This window comes from Sinocyclocheilus anshuiensis, unplaced genomic scaffold (assembly GCF_001515605.1).
Source record: "Sinocyclocheilus anshuiensis isolate Anshui unplaced genomic scaffold, SAMN03320099.WGS_v1.1 scaffold658, whole genome shotgun sequence".
Classification (NCBI taxonomy): domain Eukaryota; kingdom Metazoa; phylum Chordata; class Actinopteri; order Cypriniformes; family Cyprinidae; genus Sinocyclocheilus; species Sinocyclocheilus anshuiensis.
This window is the reverse complement of record NW_015542402.1, coordinates 892091-906356: the sequence shown is the minus strand read 5'-3', so window position 1 is coordinate 906356 and position 14266 is coordinate 892091. Positions and strand designations below refer to the sequence as shown.

Here is a 14266-nt window from a genome sequence, read left to right as displayed (position 1 = left end):
GCAAACCTCATACGGTACAGTATTTCGCCCTAAAGTGTTGTAGATGAAATCGAAGGGAACGGGGGTGGTGTAGCACTGAATTCACAGCGTCTGGAAGACGTCGCTCAGCAGCAGCTCGTGTGCTCGGCTCAGTTTATTCATCAGATTTCTGTGAGCCTTTTCACTCGCTTTTGTGGCTCTCTACATCCCTGTCATTCTGCCATTGTTACCGCCTCACTCTTCAGCTTCTGTAAGCGTTATTGAAATACCCATTTTGACCAGGCTTTTCAAAATTCCCTCTTTGAATCCTTCTCTTCCCGTCACTTCTGCTTTTGTCCTCCTTTGACTGAAACATTCAGCAGCCTTCTGCACGTGACACAGGGCGCTCCTTTACAAACACATCTTGCCCTCCACCTGACCGAACAAGTTCAAATTTCCGGCTGAAAAGCTTTCCTTTTAATCACGCGACGAGACATAAAGAGCGCTGAGGAAATATTTCAATTAGAATTCATCCATTATTGCATGCTAATTACAAGTTTCCTCTGTCAAAAGCAAAGCGTCTTGCTGATGAATAAGTGTGAACGAGTTCTGTAGCGTTTGGGGCCGGATTTCCTTTGCGCTTTTACTGCTTTATTGCATTTTTTAATCAGGCAATCATTAAAACTCATTCAAAAGTTCATTTCAACTCAACTACGTCTGAACAAATAATCAAAATCGATAATTGAAATAATAACCAATGAATTTGATTTGGATTATTTGGATACATGCACTGCGGCACGGAGAGCGTATATCAGCTTGCATTTCTTCTGAAAAAACATGCTGGAGTATATTATATCTACAGGAAATAAATGTGTTACCGCAGAACATTCTGCATAGCATAGCCTACATGGTTACTTTCACTATATTCGATTTCACTGCCTTTAATATTGTCACGATCCCAGTCTTGCGTTCTGCTATCTTGTTTATAGGACTTTTAGTGTTTTCTGTAACCTTTTGTTTCTATGTTTCCTTCCTGTGTTTAGTTCCCGTTTCCCTCGTTGCATTTGTTACAATGTTTGTTTCCGTGGTTACCCCTCGTTTGTTGCCATAGTTTAGCATTAGCTCCGCCCTCCTTGTTTACCTTCTTATCCTGTGTATGCTTTACATTTCCGGTCTCGAGTGTTTCTAGTCAAATTAACATTTTCAGAGCTGATAATATAACGTTAAAGCTATGAAAATGCTTTTAAAACGCACACAACGTCATAGTTTCACCACTTTACAGTGTCGCCATGGCCGTCTTTTTGGGGGATTTTGTCCACAAAATGATAAGAGCACACATTATTTTATTATTTCACACACAGTATTTTAACTTAGGCGGCGCAAGCCATGCTCGTTTCTCTTGTCATCGTTTACGGAAGGCATACAGCGCCGGACATGACAGATTTGCTGGTGCGCAAAACAAGCACTTTACAGGAATTCCTTGAGCTTATTGCTGTTACTGTGGCAGCCAACAACAGTAATAACACATTTTTATATTTAGTTATACTAAAAAAGTTTCAGTTTAATTGCATCAGTCGATCTTTTTACCCCATTTTAACATGGAGGAGACCTGAACACGAGAGCATCCTAATGGAAGTTAGAATCTAGGTTCCTCAGGGAAAAGGTGGATATATAGACCAATTTGGTGTTTGCAAACAGTGATGACTTTTTTTTGTGGGCGGAGTCTATCTGGTGGCAGAAAATGACAGTTTTAAAGTAGCAGTCTACGGAAGCCATGGCATAAAAGAATTTTAAAAAAGTAATTTTGAGTTTATATTTCCAAATTCTGACTTTTTTCTCACAATTCCGAGGTTATATCATACGATTCTGATAAGAAAAATCAACGCGTCATTCTCTCTCTTTTCCCCTCGGCTCAGAATCATGAGTTTATATCCCACACTTTTAGCTTTTTTTCTTATAAAAAAAAAAAGTCAGAACTAGGAGATATAAACTTGCATTTGCAAGAAAAAAGTCAGAATTGTGAGATAAAATAGGTAAATGTTATAGCTTTAAATAGTAGTCCATTTCATACCGTAACTGTAGGGCTAACACAATATGTTCCCTATGAACTGCATATGTGAATATTATGTAGACCTATTGTTTAAATTTGCTTTAGTTTGTCAGTTTAAACATCTGCGTTTAGCTTCAAATGGCGTCTTTGACGACAGTATTATATAAAAATAATTTGCATTCTGATTCTGACATCCAAAGGCACAACAATACATTTTTTCTCTTATTCCATAAATTGTACCCGTTTCCACTTGTTCCCATATTGGTCTATACCTCTGTTTGCCTAGTTAATAAAAAAAAAAAAGGTATTTTTTTTTTTGGGCTAGTTAAATTAATTTTCAGGCTACCAAAATCTGAAGAGTACCTGCCCGAAGGGCTACCAGGGATTTTGAAATTTTGCGAGCCCTGATATATATTTATAATCCAAAATGGAAAAACGCAGAAAATACAGAGATACTACTGTATATCGCAATTCAGCAAAAAAAAAAAAACTGAGATATGATTTTTTTTTTGGCCATATCGCCCAGCCCTATTTATAATGAGTGACCACGTGCCTGAATTTGCCTAAAACACATCTAGAGATGCAACGAGCTCGTAATATGTCTGATTATATACAGTATGTGTGATGTCTTTCAGTGTCTGTATAATGACAGGTGCATGTGTGCGATCTGTTCAAAAACACAAAATGCTCCTCGTTAGTAAGATATGAGCTACATTTTGAGCTATTTGAGTTATGTAATACAATTAGATTCTGATTCGGAAAAATATTAGGAAAATTAGGAAAAGCAAATGCAAGCGAGTCTGTAATCATGCTGTCCATAGTCGACAGCACAAACATGCACACTGTCCTTTTAAACGTGTGCCTCATCACACATTAGAGCAGGCGCATGTGTCTCAAACGCAAGCTATTAACAGCCAGCGTTTACATTGCAATGTTATATCATATCATATATATATATATCCTAAAAAAACAAAACACTAATATACATATATACATACATATATATATACATATACACATACACACATATATATATATATATACATATACACATATATATACATACATATATACATATATACATATATATACACATACACATATATACATACACATATATACATACACATACACACACACATACATGAGAGATGATGTGATGGCACAGACGAAAAGCGTGGAACAACAGGTCGAAGCCACCGATAAGATGCGCTCGCAGGACACCAAAGGGCGCGTTCGTAGGCCGGCATGGGACCAACACACACAGACAGTGACCGTGCAAGAGACCTCAGCCAAACAGCAGCTCCACCCCGCTTGCCGCGCTTCCTCCGACGCCGCCGCCGCCTCCATGGAAAACCGGCGGGATGCCAACAAAGGTGAGCAGGGAGATATGAAAGGCCAGGCAGGGGAAATCGGTCAGGCGCACCAATGTCACTCTTGGCGGAGTCTATAGCCATGCGAATATTTAGCAGTGATTGGCGGTCATAAACCAGCAGCATATTACAGTCAGTGATTAGAAAGGATAAATATAAAATCATAAAATTTAAAAATGAGAAAGAAAGCAGCAGACGGCGTGCCACATACAACGGCGCCATTCTCAGCAGCAGATAGCTATCTATCTATATATCAGCAGATATATTATATATATGATTACAACTGAATGATTTCACATGCACTCTGCCTTTTCATGTTAAACTCTGTAAAGAAGTGAGCCAAAATGTTGCAGTTTTTGCTCATACTTGAATCCTGGATTTTCAGCCATTGTCTCTACAAACCGAAATTTTTTCGAAAGCTGGTATTTCGGTGCACTATTAAACTGAACACTACTTATAACTGCTATTCCCAGACTGACTTCAGCCGATACCTCGGGGATCCATAAGGCACAGCTGACGTGGACCCACTTGGTTCCACTGCGCGTGGGTTTCAGAGCTCCTCCTCTCCTGGGACAAAGCAGACATTTGGGCTGCACTCCGAGGGCACAGATTCGGCACAGCCAGTTACCCTGCGGCACCTTCAAGATCCCGTAACACGCCTGCAGGAGGAACAAAAACATGCTTTCCGTCAACACAACCAATCCACAAATCAGCACTGTTACGTCATCAAAATGATCAGTTTCTGTTGATACTTTCATTGGGGTTTAAATTTCAATGAATGGAATTTAAATTAAAAGCTTATTTTATTATGTGAAGCAAGTGAATGTCATAATCTTAAGAGACAACACATCCCAAAAAGCTGAAAACGAGGGACCGGACTCACAAAAATGTTCTTAAGATAGAAGTTAAGACATTTCATATAGAAAAAAAGAGACTCGCTCCGACCGGATCATTTGAATCAGCGCGTTGTTTACTGGAGACTCGCTCCGACCGGATCATTTGAATCAGCGAGTTGTTTACTGGAGACTCGCTCCGACCGGATCATTTGAATCAGTGAGTTGTTTACTGAGAGACTCGCTCTAACCGGATCATTTGAATCAGTGAGTTGTTTACTGGAGACTCGCTCCGACCGGATCATTTGAATCAGTGCGTTGTTTACTGGAGTAAACTGCGATTCATTACAGCGCTCAGACCTCAATATAATCTGGATTGTTTTTGGATTAAATACCTGATGCACACAAACGTTGCACTTGTCACAGAAGACCATTTCGTTGCCATCCTCCCCCTCAGGTGAGCGGCACACGTCACAAACCACGTCCTCGTCGTATTCGATACCCAGACCCTCCTCGGTCTCGATGGCCTGCTGCATGTTCTGCTGACACCTGTTCTCCAGCTCCACAACAACCTGCTCCATGGTGAGCTCGTCCAGCTCTGGAAGTGCTGCGACACGCAAAAGAAACCGCCTTGTGTTTATGGGTTTCTGCCACATTAGTAGGGCCCTATGATATCCGCGATGTGGAAAACAAACACACAAATAAAACTCTTCACGGCAACCCATCAAAATAAAAGTTCAGTTTAACTTGAAGAAATTGTGACAAAAATATTAGCGCTGTCAAACGATTAATCGCATCCAAAATAAAAGTTTTTGTTTACATAATATATGTGCGTGTACTGTGTACATTAATTATGTATATATAAATACACACACATACATGTATACATTTAAGAAAAATGTTTTGTTTATATATAAAATATTAATATTTATATACAAGTTATATATGAATATAAAAATACATGTAAATATTTTTTAAATATATACATGCATGTTTGTGTATTTATATATATTTTTCCATTGACTGTTCAAATGTATTTGATGTCTGAAATCATTCATTCAAGAGATTTGTTCAAAAAGTCTTCATTCATTTATTTCAAATGATTCTTTACATAATGAATTAATTTGAATTTATAAGGATTTATAAATAGACTCATTTATAATATTAAATAAAACATTTTGTCGGAACCTCAAGTAAATTAGATTACATATTATTTTGTTTGGTTGTCTAATGTATTGTTTTCTGAATCGTGGGAGAACCGTGATCTCCATTCAAAAAATCAATTATCCAGAGTCATAGCTAAAAAAGTACATCATATATCTGGCATCTAACTAATGCTATTAGTACTGTTTCTACAAGGATTTGGTACAATTATAATGCATTATAATGCCGCTTCTCATCCAGTGCGCGAAGTTCTGCAAACAACCCCCCTCTAGAACCAATTCCCCCGCCTAATAAAATCATTATTAAAACGTTATTTTTATGGAATAATCACACAAATGTTCTTCTGTGTTTTAAAATGCTACTACTACTAAAATTATTAAAACTTTATTTTTAAGGAATAATCACACTAATTTTCTTCCATGTTTTAATCAATTTTAACAGTAAACCTCTGCTGTGCAGCACTTTGTTTGACAAAAAAATTAAAGGGTTTGTTTAATTTAATTACATTTTGTTTAATTTAATTTTGTTTGCCATCATTTGATTTCCAGAAAAATTAAAGTACACAAAAAAATTCTGAGAAAAGAAAAGGGGTTTATTCAAATTTAAACCATTAAAATGGCAGAATAAAATTGAAATGGAAAACACAGAATTTGTTTAAAAAAATTTTTTAACAGAATTTGAGAGAAAATAAAATGTATTTCATAGGTCCATAAAAATGTGATTTTTGTTAAACTTTTAATAAAGTACTGTTAACTTGTAGTTTTATGATTTCAATTAATTAGACATGCTTTTTAATTCATTAAATTTTAATTAACCATTAAAAATTAAAATTTAAAAAAAAATGGAATCCAGAAAAATTCAAATGGAAAAAAATGAAAAAATAAAAATACAAAAATTGGAAAAAAACTAAAAAGGATTTCATAGGGCCCTACTTTGGCACAGCAAAGATGAACAAGAGAAGATGGATGAAATCGTGACATATCATAGCCCAGACTTGAACCTGTGAACTTCTGCTCAAACATGATACAAATTACAACTAAATCAGGGCTTTACGCTTATTTATTTCTCAAGGAGCACATGCCCTTCTAAGTTGAAAAAATTAAAAGTATATCTCACAATTCTGATTTTATTTCTGGCAATTGCGAATTATATCTCGCAATTCAGAATTGCGAGAAAAAAAGTTTTTCTCTTACTTTTTTTATTTTTTATTCCATATGTTACCACTTTACCTAAAATTAAACTAAAAACAGAAAATGCAAAAATAAAAACTTATTTTAAATATTAATAAAAACTATAATAGTATCTCAATGATTACTCAATGATATCTCTTTTATTGGCCTGTTTACAATAACAACCTTAAGAGAAACATGATTCAGATAGTTGATAAATCTTACCTAGTTGTCTGAATTCAGTATTAACCAGTTCAAGCCAGGTCACATCCAGATCATCCAGATCGTAACAGCTCAACGGCTCAGGGAGACCATGTGACTCTCCGAAGCCAAACTCTGACTGGCCCCTGGTTTGGATCGGTGAAAAGAATGGGATTCGATTGACCTCCGGAAGCATCCTGGGAAAAAATAGCACGCTTGAATGACCACAAAACTCATGCATCAATATTCAAAGGAATGTTTCAGCTTCAAGTGAAGCTCAACGGACAGGATTTGTCACATAATGTTGATAATTGATCCTTGATGCTGAGTGAAATACTGAGAGATCCAGATGTGAATGTGGCGAGTTTAAACGAGTTTAACAATAACAACACATTAATATGGATCGTGCACTGAGAAATTTAATTTTCCTTCAACTTTAGACATATAAGAGAGCATATGTATCTTGAGCAGCTGTTCTTGTACAATAGGGGTGTTTCATTCTAGTTAGCTATTTTAGTTCAAATGTTTATTTAGTAATTTATTCATTTTTTTAAGTTAAGGCAATCGGTTCAAGTATTTGTTAGCAAATGTGACCCTGGAGCACAAAAGCAGATTAAGTCGCTGGGGTATATTTGGAGCAATAGCCAACAATACATTGTATGGGCCAAAATTATTGATTTTTCTTTTATGCCAAAAATCATTAGGATATATAAGTAAAGATCATGTTCCATGAAGATATTTAGTAAATTTCCTACCTAAACCTAAATATATCAAAACTTAATTTTTGATTAGTAATATGCATTGCTAAGAACTTCATTTGGACAAATTTAAAGATGATTTTCTCAATATTTAGATTTTTTTGCACCCTCAGATTCCAGATTTTCAAATAGTTGCATCTCGACCAAATATTGTCCTATCCTAACAAACCATACATCAATGGAAAGATTATTTATTCAGCTTTCAGATGATGTATAAATCTCAATTTCGACCCTTATGACAGGTTTTGTGGTCCAGGGTCACAAATAGTAAAGTATTCCTAATATTTCTAATACCACATCAAGGTATTAACACACTCTCCCCCACCGAATACAGAACCGTATCGAAACCGTGACCCCAAAACCACAATACATACCGTGAGAAACTTGAACCCTTACACCCCTACTGTCCAAGCAAGAGTTGCTCACGTCACAGAGACATATTATGGTGCAACACTGCATGCAAATTCATTCTGACATCGGAAAAAGGCATTTTTTCTCAATGCATTTCTATTTGGGAAACACGTAACACATAAATCAAGAGCAAGCCTGTGACTCTCACCGAACTACAGGCTCGGGAATCGGTTCCACATTGGCTGGCACCTGAACACCCTTCTCCCATTCCTGCCTCCAGGGGTCGGAGAGGAAATAAAACTCCTCTGGGCTCAGTTGTGCCGAATCAGGCAACTTCATGGCTGTAATAAAATCGGTCCGAAACACCTGAAAGAACAGAACATTGGCAACATTCAACATGAAAAAGCCCTTCTCGCCCTGGTGACATTTTCACTGGCACAGAGGCATGAACGCAAGAGTTTGCTATGTCTTCGAACGCAATTTTTGTGCCAAAATGCAAAAACACTCAAATATGTATGAACACACAGTATGAAACATTAAGATCTCATCAAAGAAGTCCAACTTACAAACAACTGCTTTTAAAAGTTAAATTGTAAAATGTTAAAATTTTTTCAAGTGGGTGACTTGCCAAGAAAAAACATAGGGTGTTATGTGAGTTTATCCAGCGGTTTGTGAAAAGTGCAGTCCAAACGTGGTTTTAAATCAGACACATATTTAATATCTAGACATCTGACCTACAGCTAAACACATATATCCGATTCCCATTGGAAGCACAAGCCACCACAAGGCGAAGGAGACACATTTACCAACAAGGATAACTTTCCTTAACGTTGTATTAAATCAGCAAATTTCAACCTTCCATATTATTGACTCTCAGGTATATTTTACCAGCATTATTTTTTTCCTTGAGAAAATTTGCCATGTCCTGTACCTGATATATTTCCAAAAATAACCGAATCGAATAGAATCGCAAGCTTGTGAAGGATAATGGAATCGAATGGTGAAATCTGTGTCCAAACCCAGCCCTATGAAACCATATTTCTCACCTCAGACGGTTTCTTCTGCTCATGGCGTACCCATGTGCTGCTGATCCCGGTGTTCTTTGAAGACCGTGACCAGGTGGTCACATGACCTGCAAGAGATTGAAGGCTCATAAGCTATGTTTCCATCCAAAGATGCGAATTTAACTTATGCGCAAAACATCAAGGTATTAACACACTCTCCCCCACCGAATACAGAACCGTATCGAAACCGTGACCCCAAAACCACAATACATACCGTGAGAAACTTGAACCCTTACACCCCTACTGTCCAAGCAAGAGTTGCTCACGTCAGAGACATATTATGGTGCAACACTGCATGCAAATTCATTCTGACATCGGAAAAAGGCATTTTTTCTCAATGCATTTCTATTTGGGAAACACGTAACACATAAATCAAGAGCAAGCCTGTGACTCTCACCGAACTACAGGCTCGGGAATCGGTTCCACATTGGCTGGCACCTGAACACCCTTCTCCCATTCCTGCCTCCAGGGGTCGGAGAGGAAATAAAACTCCTCTGGGCTCAGTTGTGCCGAATCAGGCAACTTCATGGCTGTAATAAAATCGGTCCGAAACACCTGAAAGAACAGAACATTGGCAACATTCAACATGAAAAAGCCCTTCTCGCCCTGGTGACATTTTCACTGGCACAGAGGCATGAACGCAAGAGTTTGCTATGTCTTCGAACGCAATTTTTGTGCCAAAATGCAAAAACACTCAAATATGTATGAACACACAGTATGAAACATTAAGATCTCATCAAAGAAGTCCAACTTACAAACAACTGCTTTTAAAAGTTAAATTGTAAAATGTTAAAATTTTTTCAAGTGGGTGACTTGCCAAGAAAAAACATAGGGTGTTATGTGAGTTTATCCAGCGGTTTGTGAAAAGTGCAGTCCAAACGTGGTTTTAAATCAGACACATATTTAATATCTAGACATCTGACCTACAGCTAAACACATATATCCGATTCCCATTGGAAGCACAAGCCACCACAAGGCGAAGGAGACACATTTACCAACAAGGATAACTTTCCTTAACGTTGTATTAAATCAGCAAATTTCAACCTTCCATATTATTGACTCTCAGGTATATTTTACCAGCATTATTTTTTTCCTTGAGAAAATTTGCCATGTCCTGTACCTGATATATTTCCAAAAATAACCGAATCGAATAGAATCGCAAGCTTGTGAAGGATAATGGAATCGAATGGTGAAATCTGTGTCCAAACCCAGCCCTATGAAACCATATTTCTCACCTCAGACGGTTTCTTCTGCTCATGGCGTACCCATGTGCTGCTGATCCCGGTGTTCTTTGAAGACCGTGACCAGGTGGTCACATGACCTGCAAGAGATTGAAGGCTCATAAGCTATGTTTCCATCCAAAGATGCGAATTTAACTTATGCGCAAAACTGGAATATTGCATAAAACATATGCGAATAAAGCATCGTTTCCATCCAACGAGTCAAAGAGAACAAAATCGTCACTTCCTGATAAACTGCCACTAAATATCTCTAAGAAAACTAGAAGAAGCCACTGAATATAATAATTTTCATATGTAATAATTTACTTGCGCTTCAGAGAGAGCAGATGTAATGCGGTCATTGCTTTTAGAGGTGGATGCTGCTGTTTGGGAACGCAGTCGTGTGAGACAGTAATTATACAGAAATACTTTGACGACAGACTTTGCTCAGGCATTTCAGAACGACCAAAACAACATATAGATGCTGTGAACGAGATCGGAGCGCTACTAGTCAATCCCGTCTCATAGCGCAATGTCACATGACTTGTTCAATGCGCATGGTGGAATTTATTCGGTGTGTTTCCATCTTAGTTTATGCACATTTTTTTCTTATCGGATAAAAAGTTTATCCTACTCAGTTGTGCGCATAAGTTTGTGCGCATCTTGGCGTTCCCATCCAGCGTTTTTTTTTATGCGATAATCCAAAATGCGCATAAAAATAAGTGGATGGAAACATAGCTATAGGTAAACTTTTACTCGTCCTCATGCTCTTCCAAACCTGTATGACTTTATTTATGGGTCTGGAATGGAAGCAAACGATGTGGGCAAAATTTGGGGGTGGAAAAAAAAACCTTAGACAATCCTAAATAAACATCTGATAGTATAATCGACTTTATGCACGGTTGCTTCCTGGTTTTAGATAAGCCAGCTCAGTCATTTACAGTCAACTGTTAAAATCAACTGTGCTATCAGGGGAGCGCCCTTCGCTCGGTTTCTCTACATAATCCAGTCACAGTTTGAAGAAAAGTTTTGTTTGTCTAAGAGGACCAAGCGTCTATGTATACAGTTTCAGGAATGACAAACGATCTGCTAAATTGTTCTGCGAGTCATTGCTATTATTGACTGATAACTGTAGCAACGGACGGAAAGAACCACCAGACAAACCGATGTCAAAATCGAACTGTGCATTAAGTGATGCAAAATAAATTAACAAAACTACAGCAGCAACAAGTCTGTTGGCTGAATATATTTAGCAGCTTCTACAGGTATAGATAAAACTTTTTTTTTATTAAATCTTAATGTTTCAAAATAATTCATGCATTATTATTTAATTGTTATGCCATTGATAATTACTTTATTTAATCTGTAGTTAACTAGTTACGTATTTAAATAATTAACCCTATCTAGGCTGTTGGTGTCTGGGCTTATTTTATTTATTTATTTTTTAAATGACGTGAGACTTTGTGACTTCCTGCACTTGCTTTACTTTATACTTCAGTACAGTAACAGTACAAAAATTTGTTATAATAGTCAGTTTATGATTGTCTTTATTTCTTGATTCTTGTTTAGATTGGTACTACTGCCTTTCACTCGACTCTTGAACTACCATTGTATGACTGTATGATGGATATATGACGGATGACTGTATATACTGCCATGAGACACCTGTACCACGGTTTTGTTATTGTAAAACTATTTTTTTTTTTAAATAAAAAATTTAAATTATAGTCAGTTTATAATAAATCCAAAAGCAAGAGGTGAAAAAACAAGTGAGTTGATGAGTTAATGAGTGATCCGCTGCTGCCATCTACTGGTTATAATGAGAATTTCATGTCATTTTCATCTTAAAAGTCTGTTTTCCGCCAGGAGACACATTTTTGGGACATTTTTTCATGTCATCTTCATGAATCAAAAGTGAATTTCACTGCACAGCTGCACAAGTTGAGAAATAATAAATGCATTAAAATATTATAAGCGTTTTAAAAATGAGTTTGTGACTATGAAGGTAAGTTATTGATTATCAAGAATACCATTATGATGTCGTTTACGAGCGATAACGTTCGCCTAAACAGTTACGATAGTGTTTAGTTAGTTGTCAGCATTTAAATGTACAATTACATATCTAGGTGCTCTCCTGGGATTACCAGGCTCAGCATATAAAATTAAATGTCGTTAAATAACATGAAACTGTATGTGTTAATGCCGCTTACATTATTTACGGTGTTGCAATTATTTTGTTTCTCAGTCTCTGAACAGAACGAGTCAGGAGAGGTTTCTGTGAGCATCTCAAGAGTCTACCTATATACACCACAACACCAAAGTTTAAAAATTAAGATTTCATTTAAACAGGTATTTTTGACCTATAATTCAGTGAAGCTCATTAAATTGTATTGTGTGTGTATTGTGTGTCAGTTTGCACAGAATTGTAAGCTGTTGATTAATTGTTGCATTAACCCTATAAAGCCTACTGTCTCATATTTGATAAGCACATCTCAAAGGTCTCAAATTATAAAAAATTTGCTAATAAACCTGTTGCACACAATCTACTACATGCCTTCTGATTGATAGTTTCATGCTTTTTCCATATAACTGTGCAAAAGTCCACCTGCTTCAAGTTTTATCAAGTAAACGTAAGAATATCTCCGTTAGTAATTTTTGAAGATGAACACTTACTAGACTAAAGAAACCCAGATTTATTTGATTCTCCATGAATCACTTTTTAGAAAAATCAGTGAGTCTCAAATATGATAACCAGGGTTTTGAGGAACGTTTATTTGTTCATCTGTCAATCATCATTTGATTGCATTGCATTATATGTTTTGATCATCAAACTAAGCATTAAATATCATCTTACTAAGACATATTATTGGCAGATACATAGTGACAGCTGATATTTATATGCATTTTATGTTAAGTATCTGCAATACTGTTATAGAGATCTCATTTCATCTTCTTGTCCATATTTCCTTGAGAATGAGCTCCATATTCTCACTGTTTACTACTTTTTTTAGACTTCATCCTGATCTAAAAAGATTTTATCCAGTGGTGAGAAGCCGTGTGTCTGTGTTTATCACTCACTGTCGGTGGTGTCAGAGTCGTTGCTGCTGGTGGAGTATTTCCTCCTCTTCATCTCACTCTCCATCTGTCGGCAAAGAAGGGATGAACAATTAGCAGACTCTGAAAAGCTGGCAGAAACGCATGCAGAAAGCAGTGTGAAAGTAAGTGTGCTGGTGGAAATGTGTCAAAGATGGTAGAGGAAACACTTCATGTGGCCATAAAACGGGGCTTTTCCCTTTTATGCGGGTCTCTTCCTGTTGCCTCTCAACCCAATCTACACTTTACACGAGAGTGAAAACCCCATTCGACGATGCTGCTGACGGATCCGCTGCCTTCACTCCACATCGGGGTGATTTGGGGAAATAATCTAACTGCAATATTCCTGATAAATATTGTGATTCCAATTAAAAAAAAAAAAAAAAAAGTTTGCCGTGCTTGTTTGTAGGCATGTATCACTATGGATTAGGGCTGTGCGATATGGACAAAAAAAACTATCGCGATTCACATGCTGTGTGGTATCGGCGTTTGGTATCGGGGCATTTTAACGAGTACGAGTACAGGAAACCAGTATCGGGCCCGATACCGATACCAGTATCGGTGCATCCCTACTTTAATTATATGCATTTATGGTGTAATTACTACATTTCCGTGTCAATCCATGTTAATTTTTACAGCGAATAATGCGCTGTCACTTTAATTCAGTGCATACAGCACAAATAGACTTGCGCCTGTGTCGAGCTCGTCCATCCGCACTCATCCGCGGTTGAGTATACTTTGAAAGCTGTGCGGACGCGGCTGTGCTTGAGACGGAACGGAACGCGGAAAGTGAAGTATACCCGGGCCTATAGACTCCGGGCGGAAACGATCGTAGCATGACTGCTGCAGACGCACCGCTCCTGGAGCACACTGCCGGAGCGCAATCACATGCAGTGTGAATGCTCTGATCCGTTAACATGGGCGCGGACAAAATACGCACCACAGACGGAGTGTGTGAACCTGGCGTTACGTTTGTATGCCCGCCCGGTCTGTTCTGTTCTCGTGCTCCATTTAGGCGCGCTGCATTCTGAT

The 14266-nt window shown here is 37.5% G+C and overlaps 1 protein-coding gene across 2 annotated transcripts in view; it reads right to left on the bottom strand.

Moving 5' to 3' along the window:
• The window catches only part of LOC107692977 (protein Jade-1-like), a 66858-nt gene that overhangs the window by 27889 nt on the left and 24703 nt on the right, over positions 1–14266 (bottom strand). For both annotated transcript variants that reach the window (XM_016492206.1, XM_016492207.1), the window contains exons 2-7: positions 13220–13283; positions 10157–10242; positions 9319–9476; positions 6773–6945; positions 4610–4821; positions 3873–4040 (exon numbers count right to left, since the gene is read on the bottom strand). In XM_016492206.1, coding sequence (XP_016347692.1) covers positions 3873–4040; positions 4610–4821; positions 6773–6945; positions 9319–9476; positions 10157–10242; positions 13220–13283 — 861 coding nt within the window. The remainder of the gene's footprint in view (positions 1–3872; positions 4041–4609; positions 4822–6772; positions 6946–9318; positions 9477–10156; positions 10243–13219; positions 13284–14266) is intronic.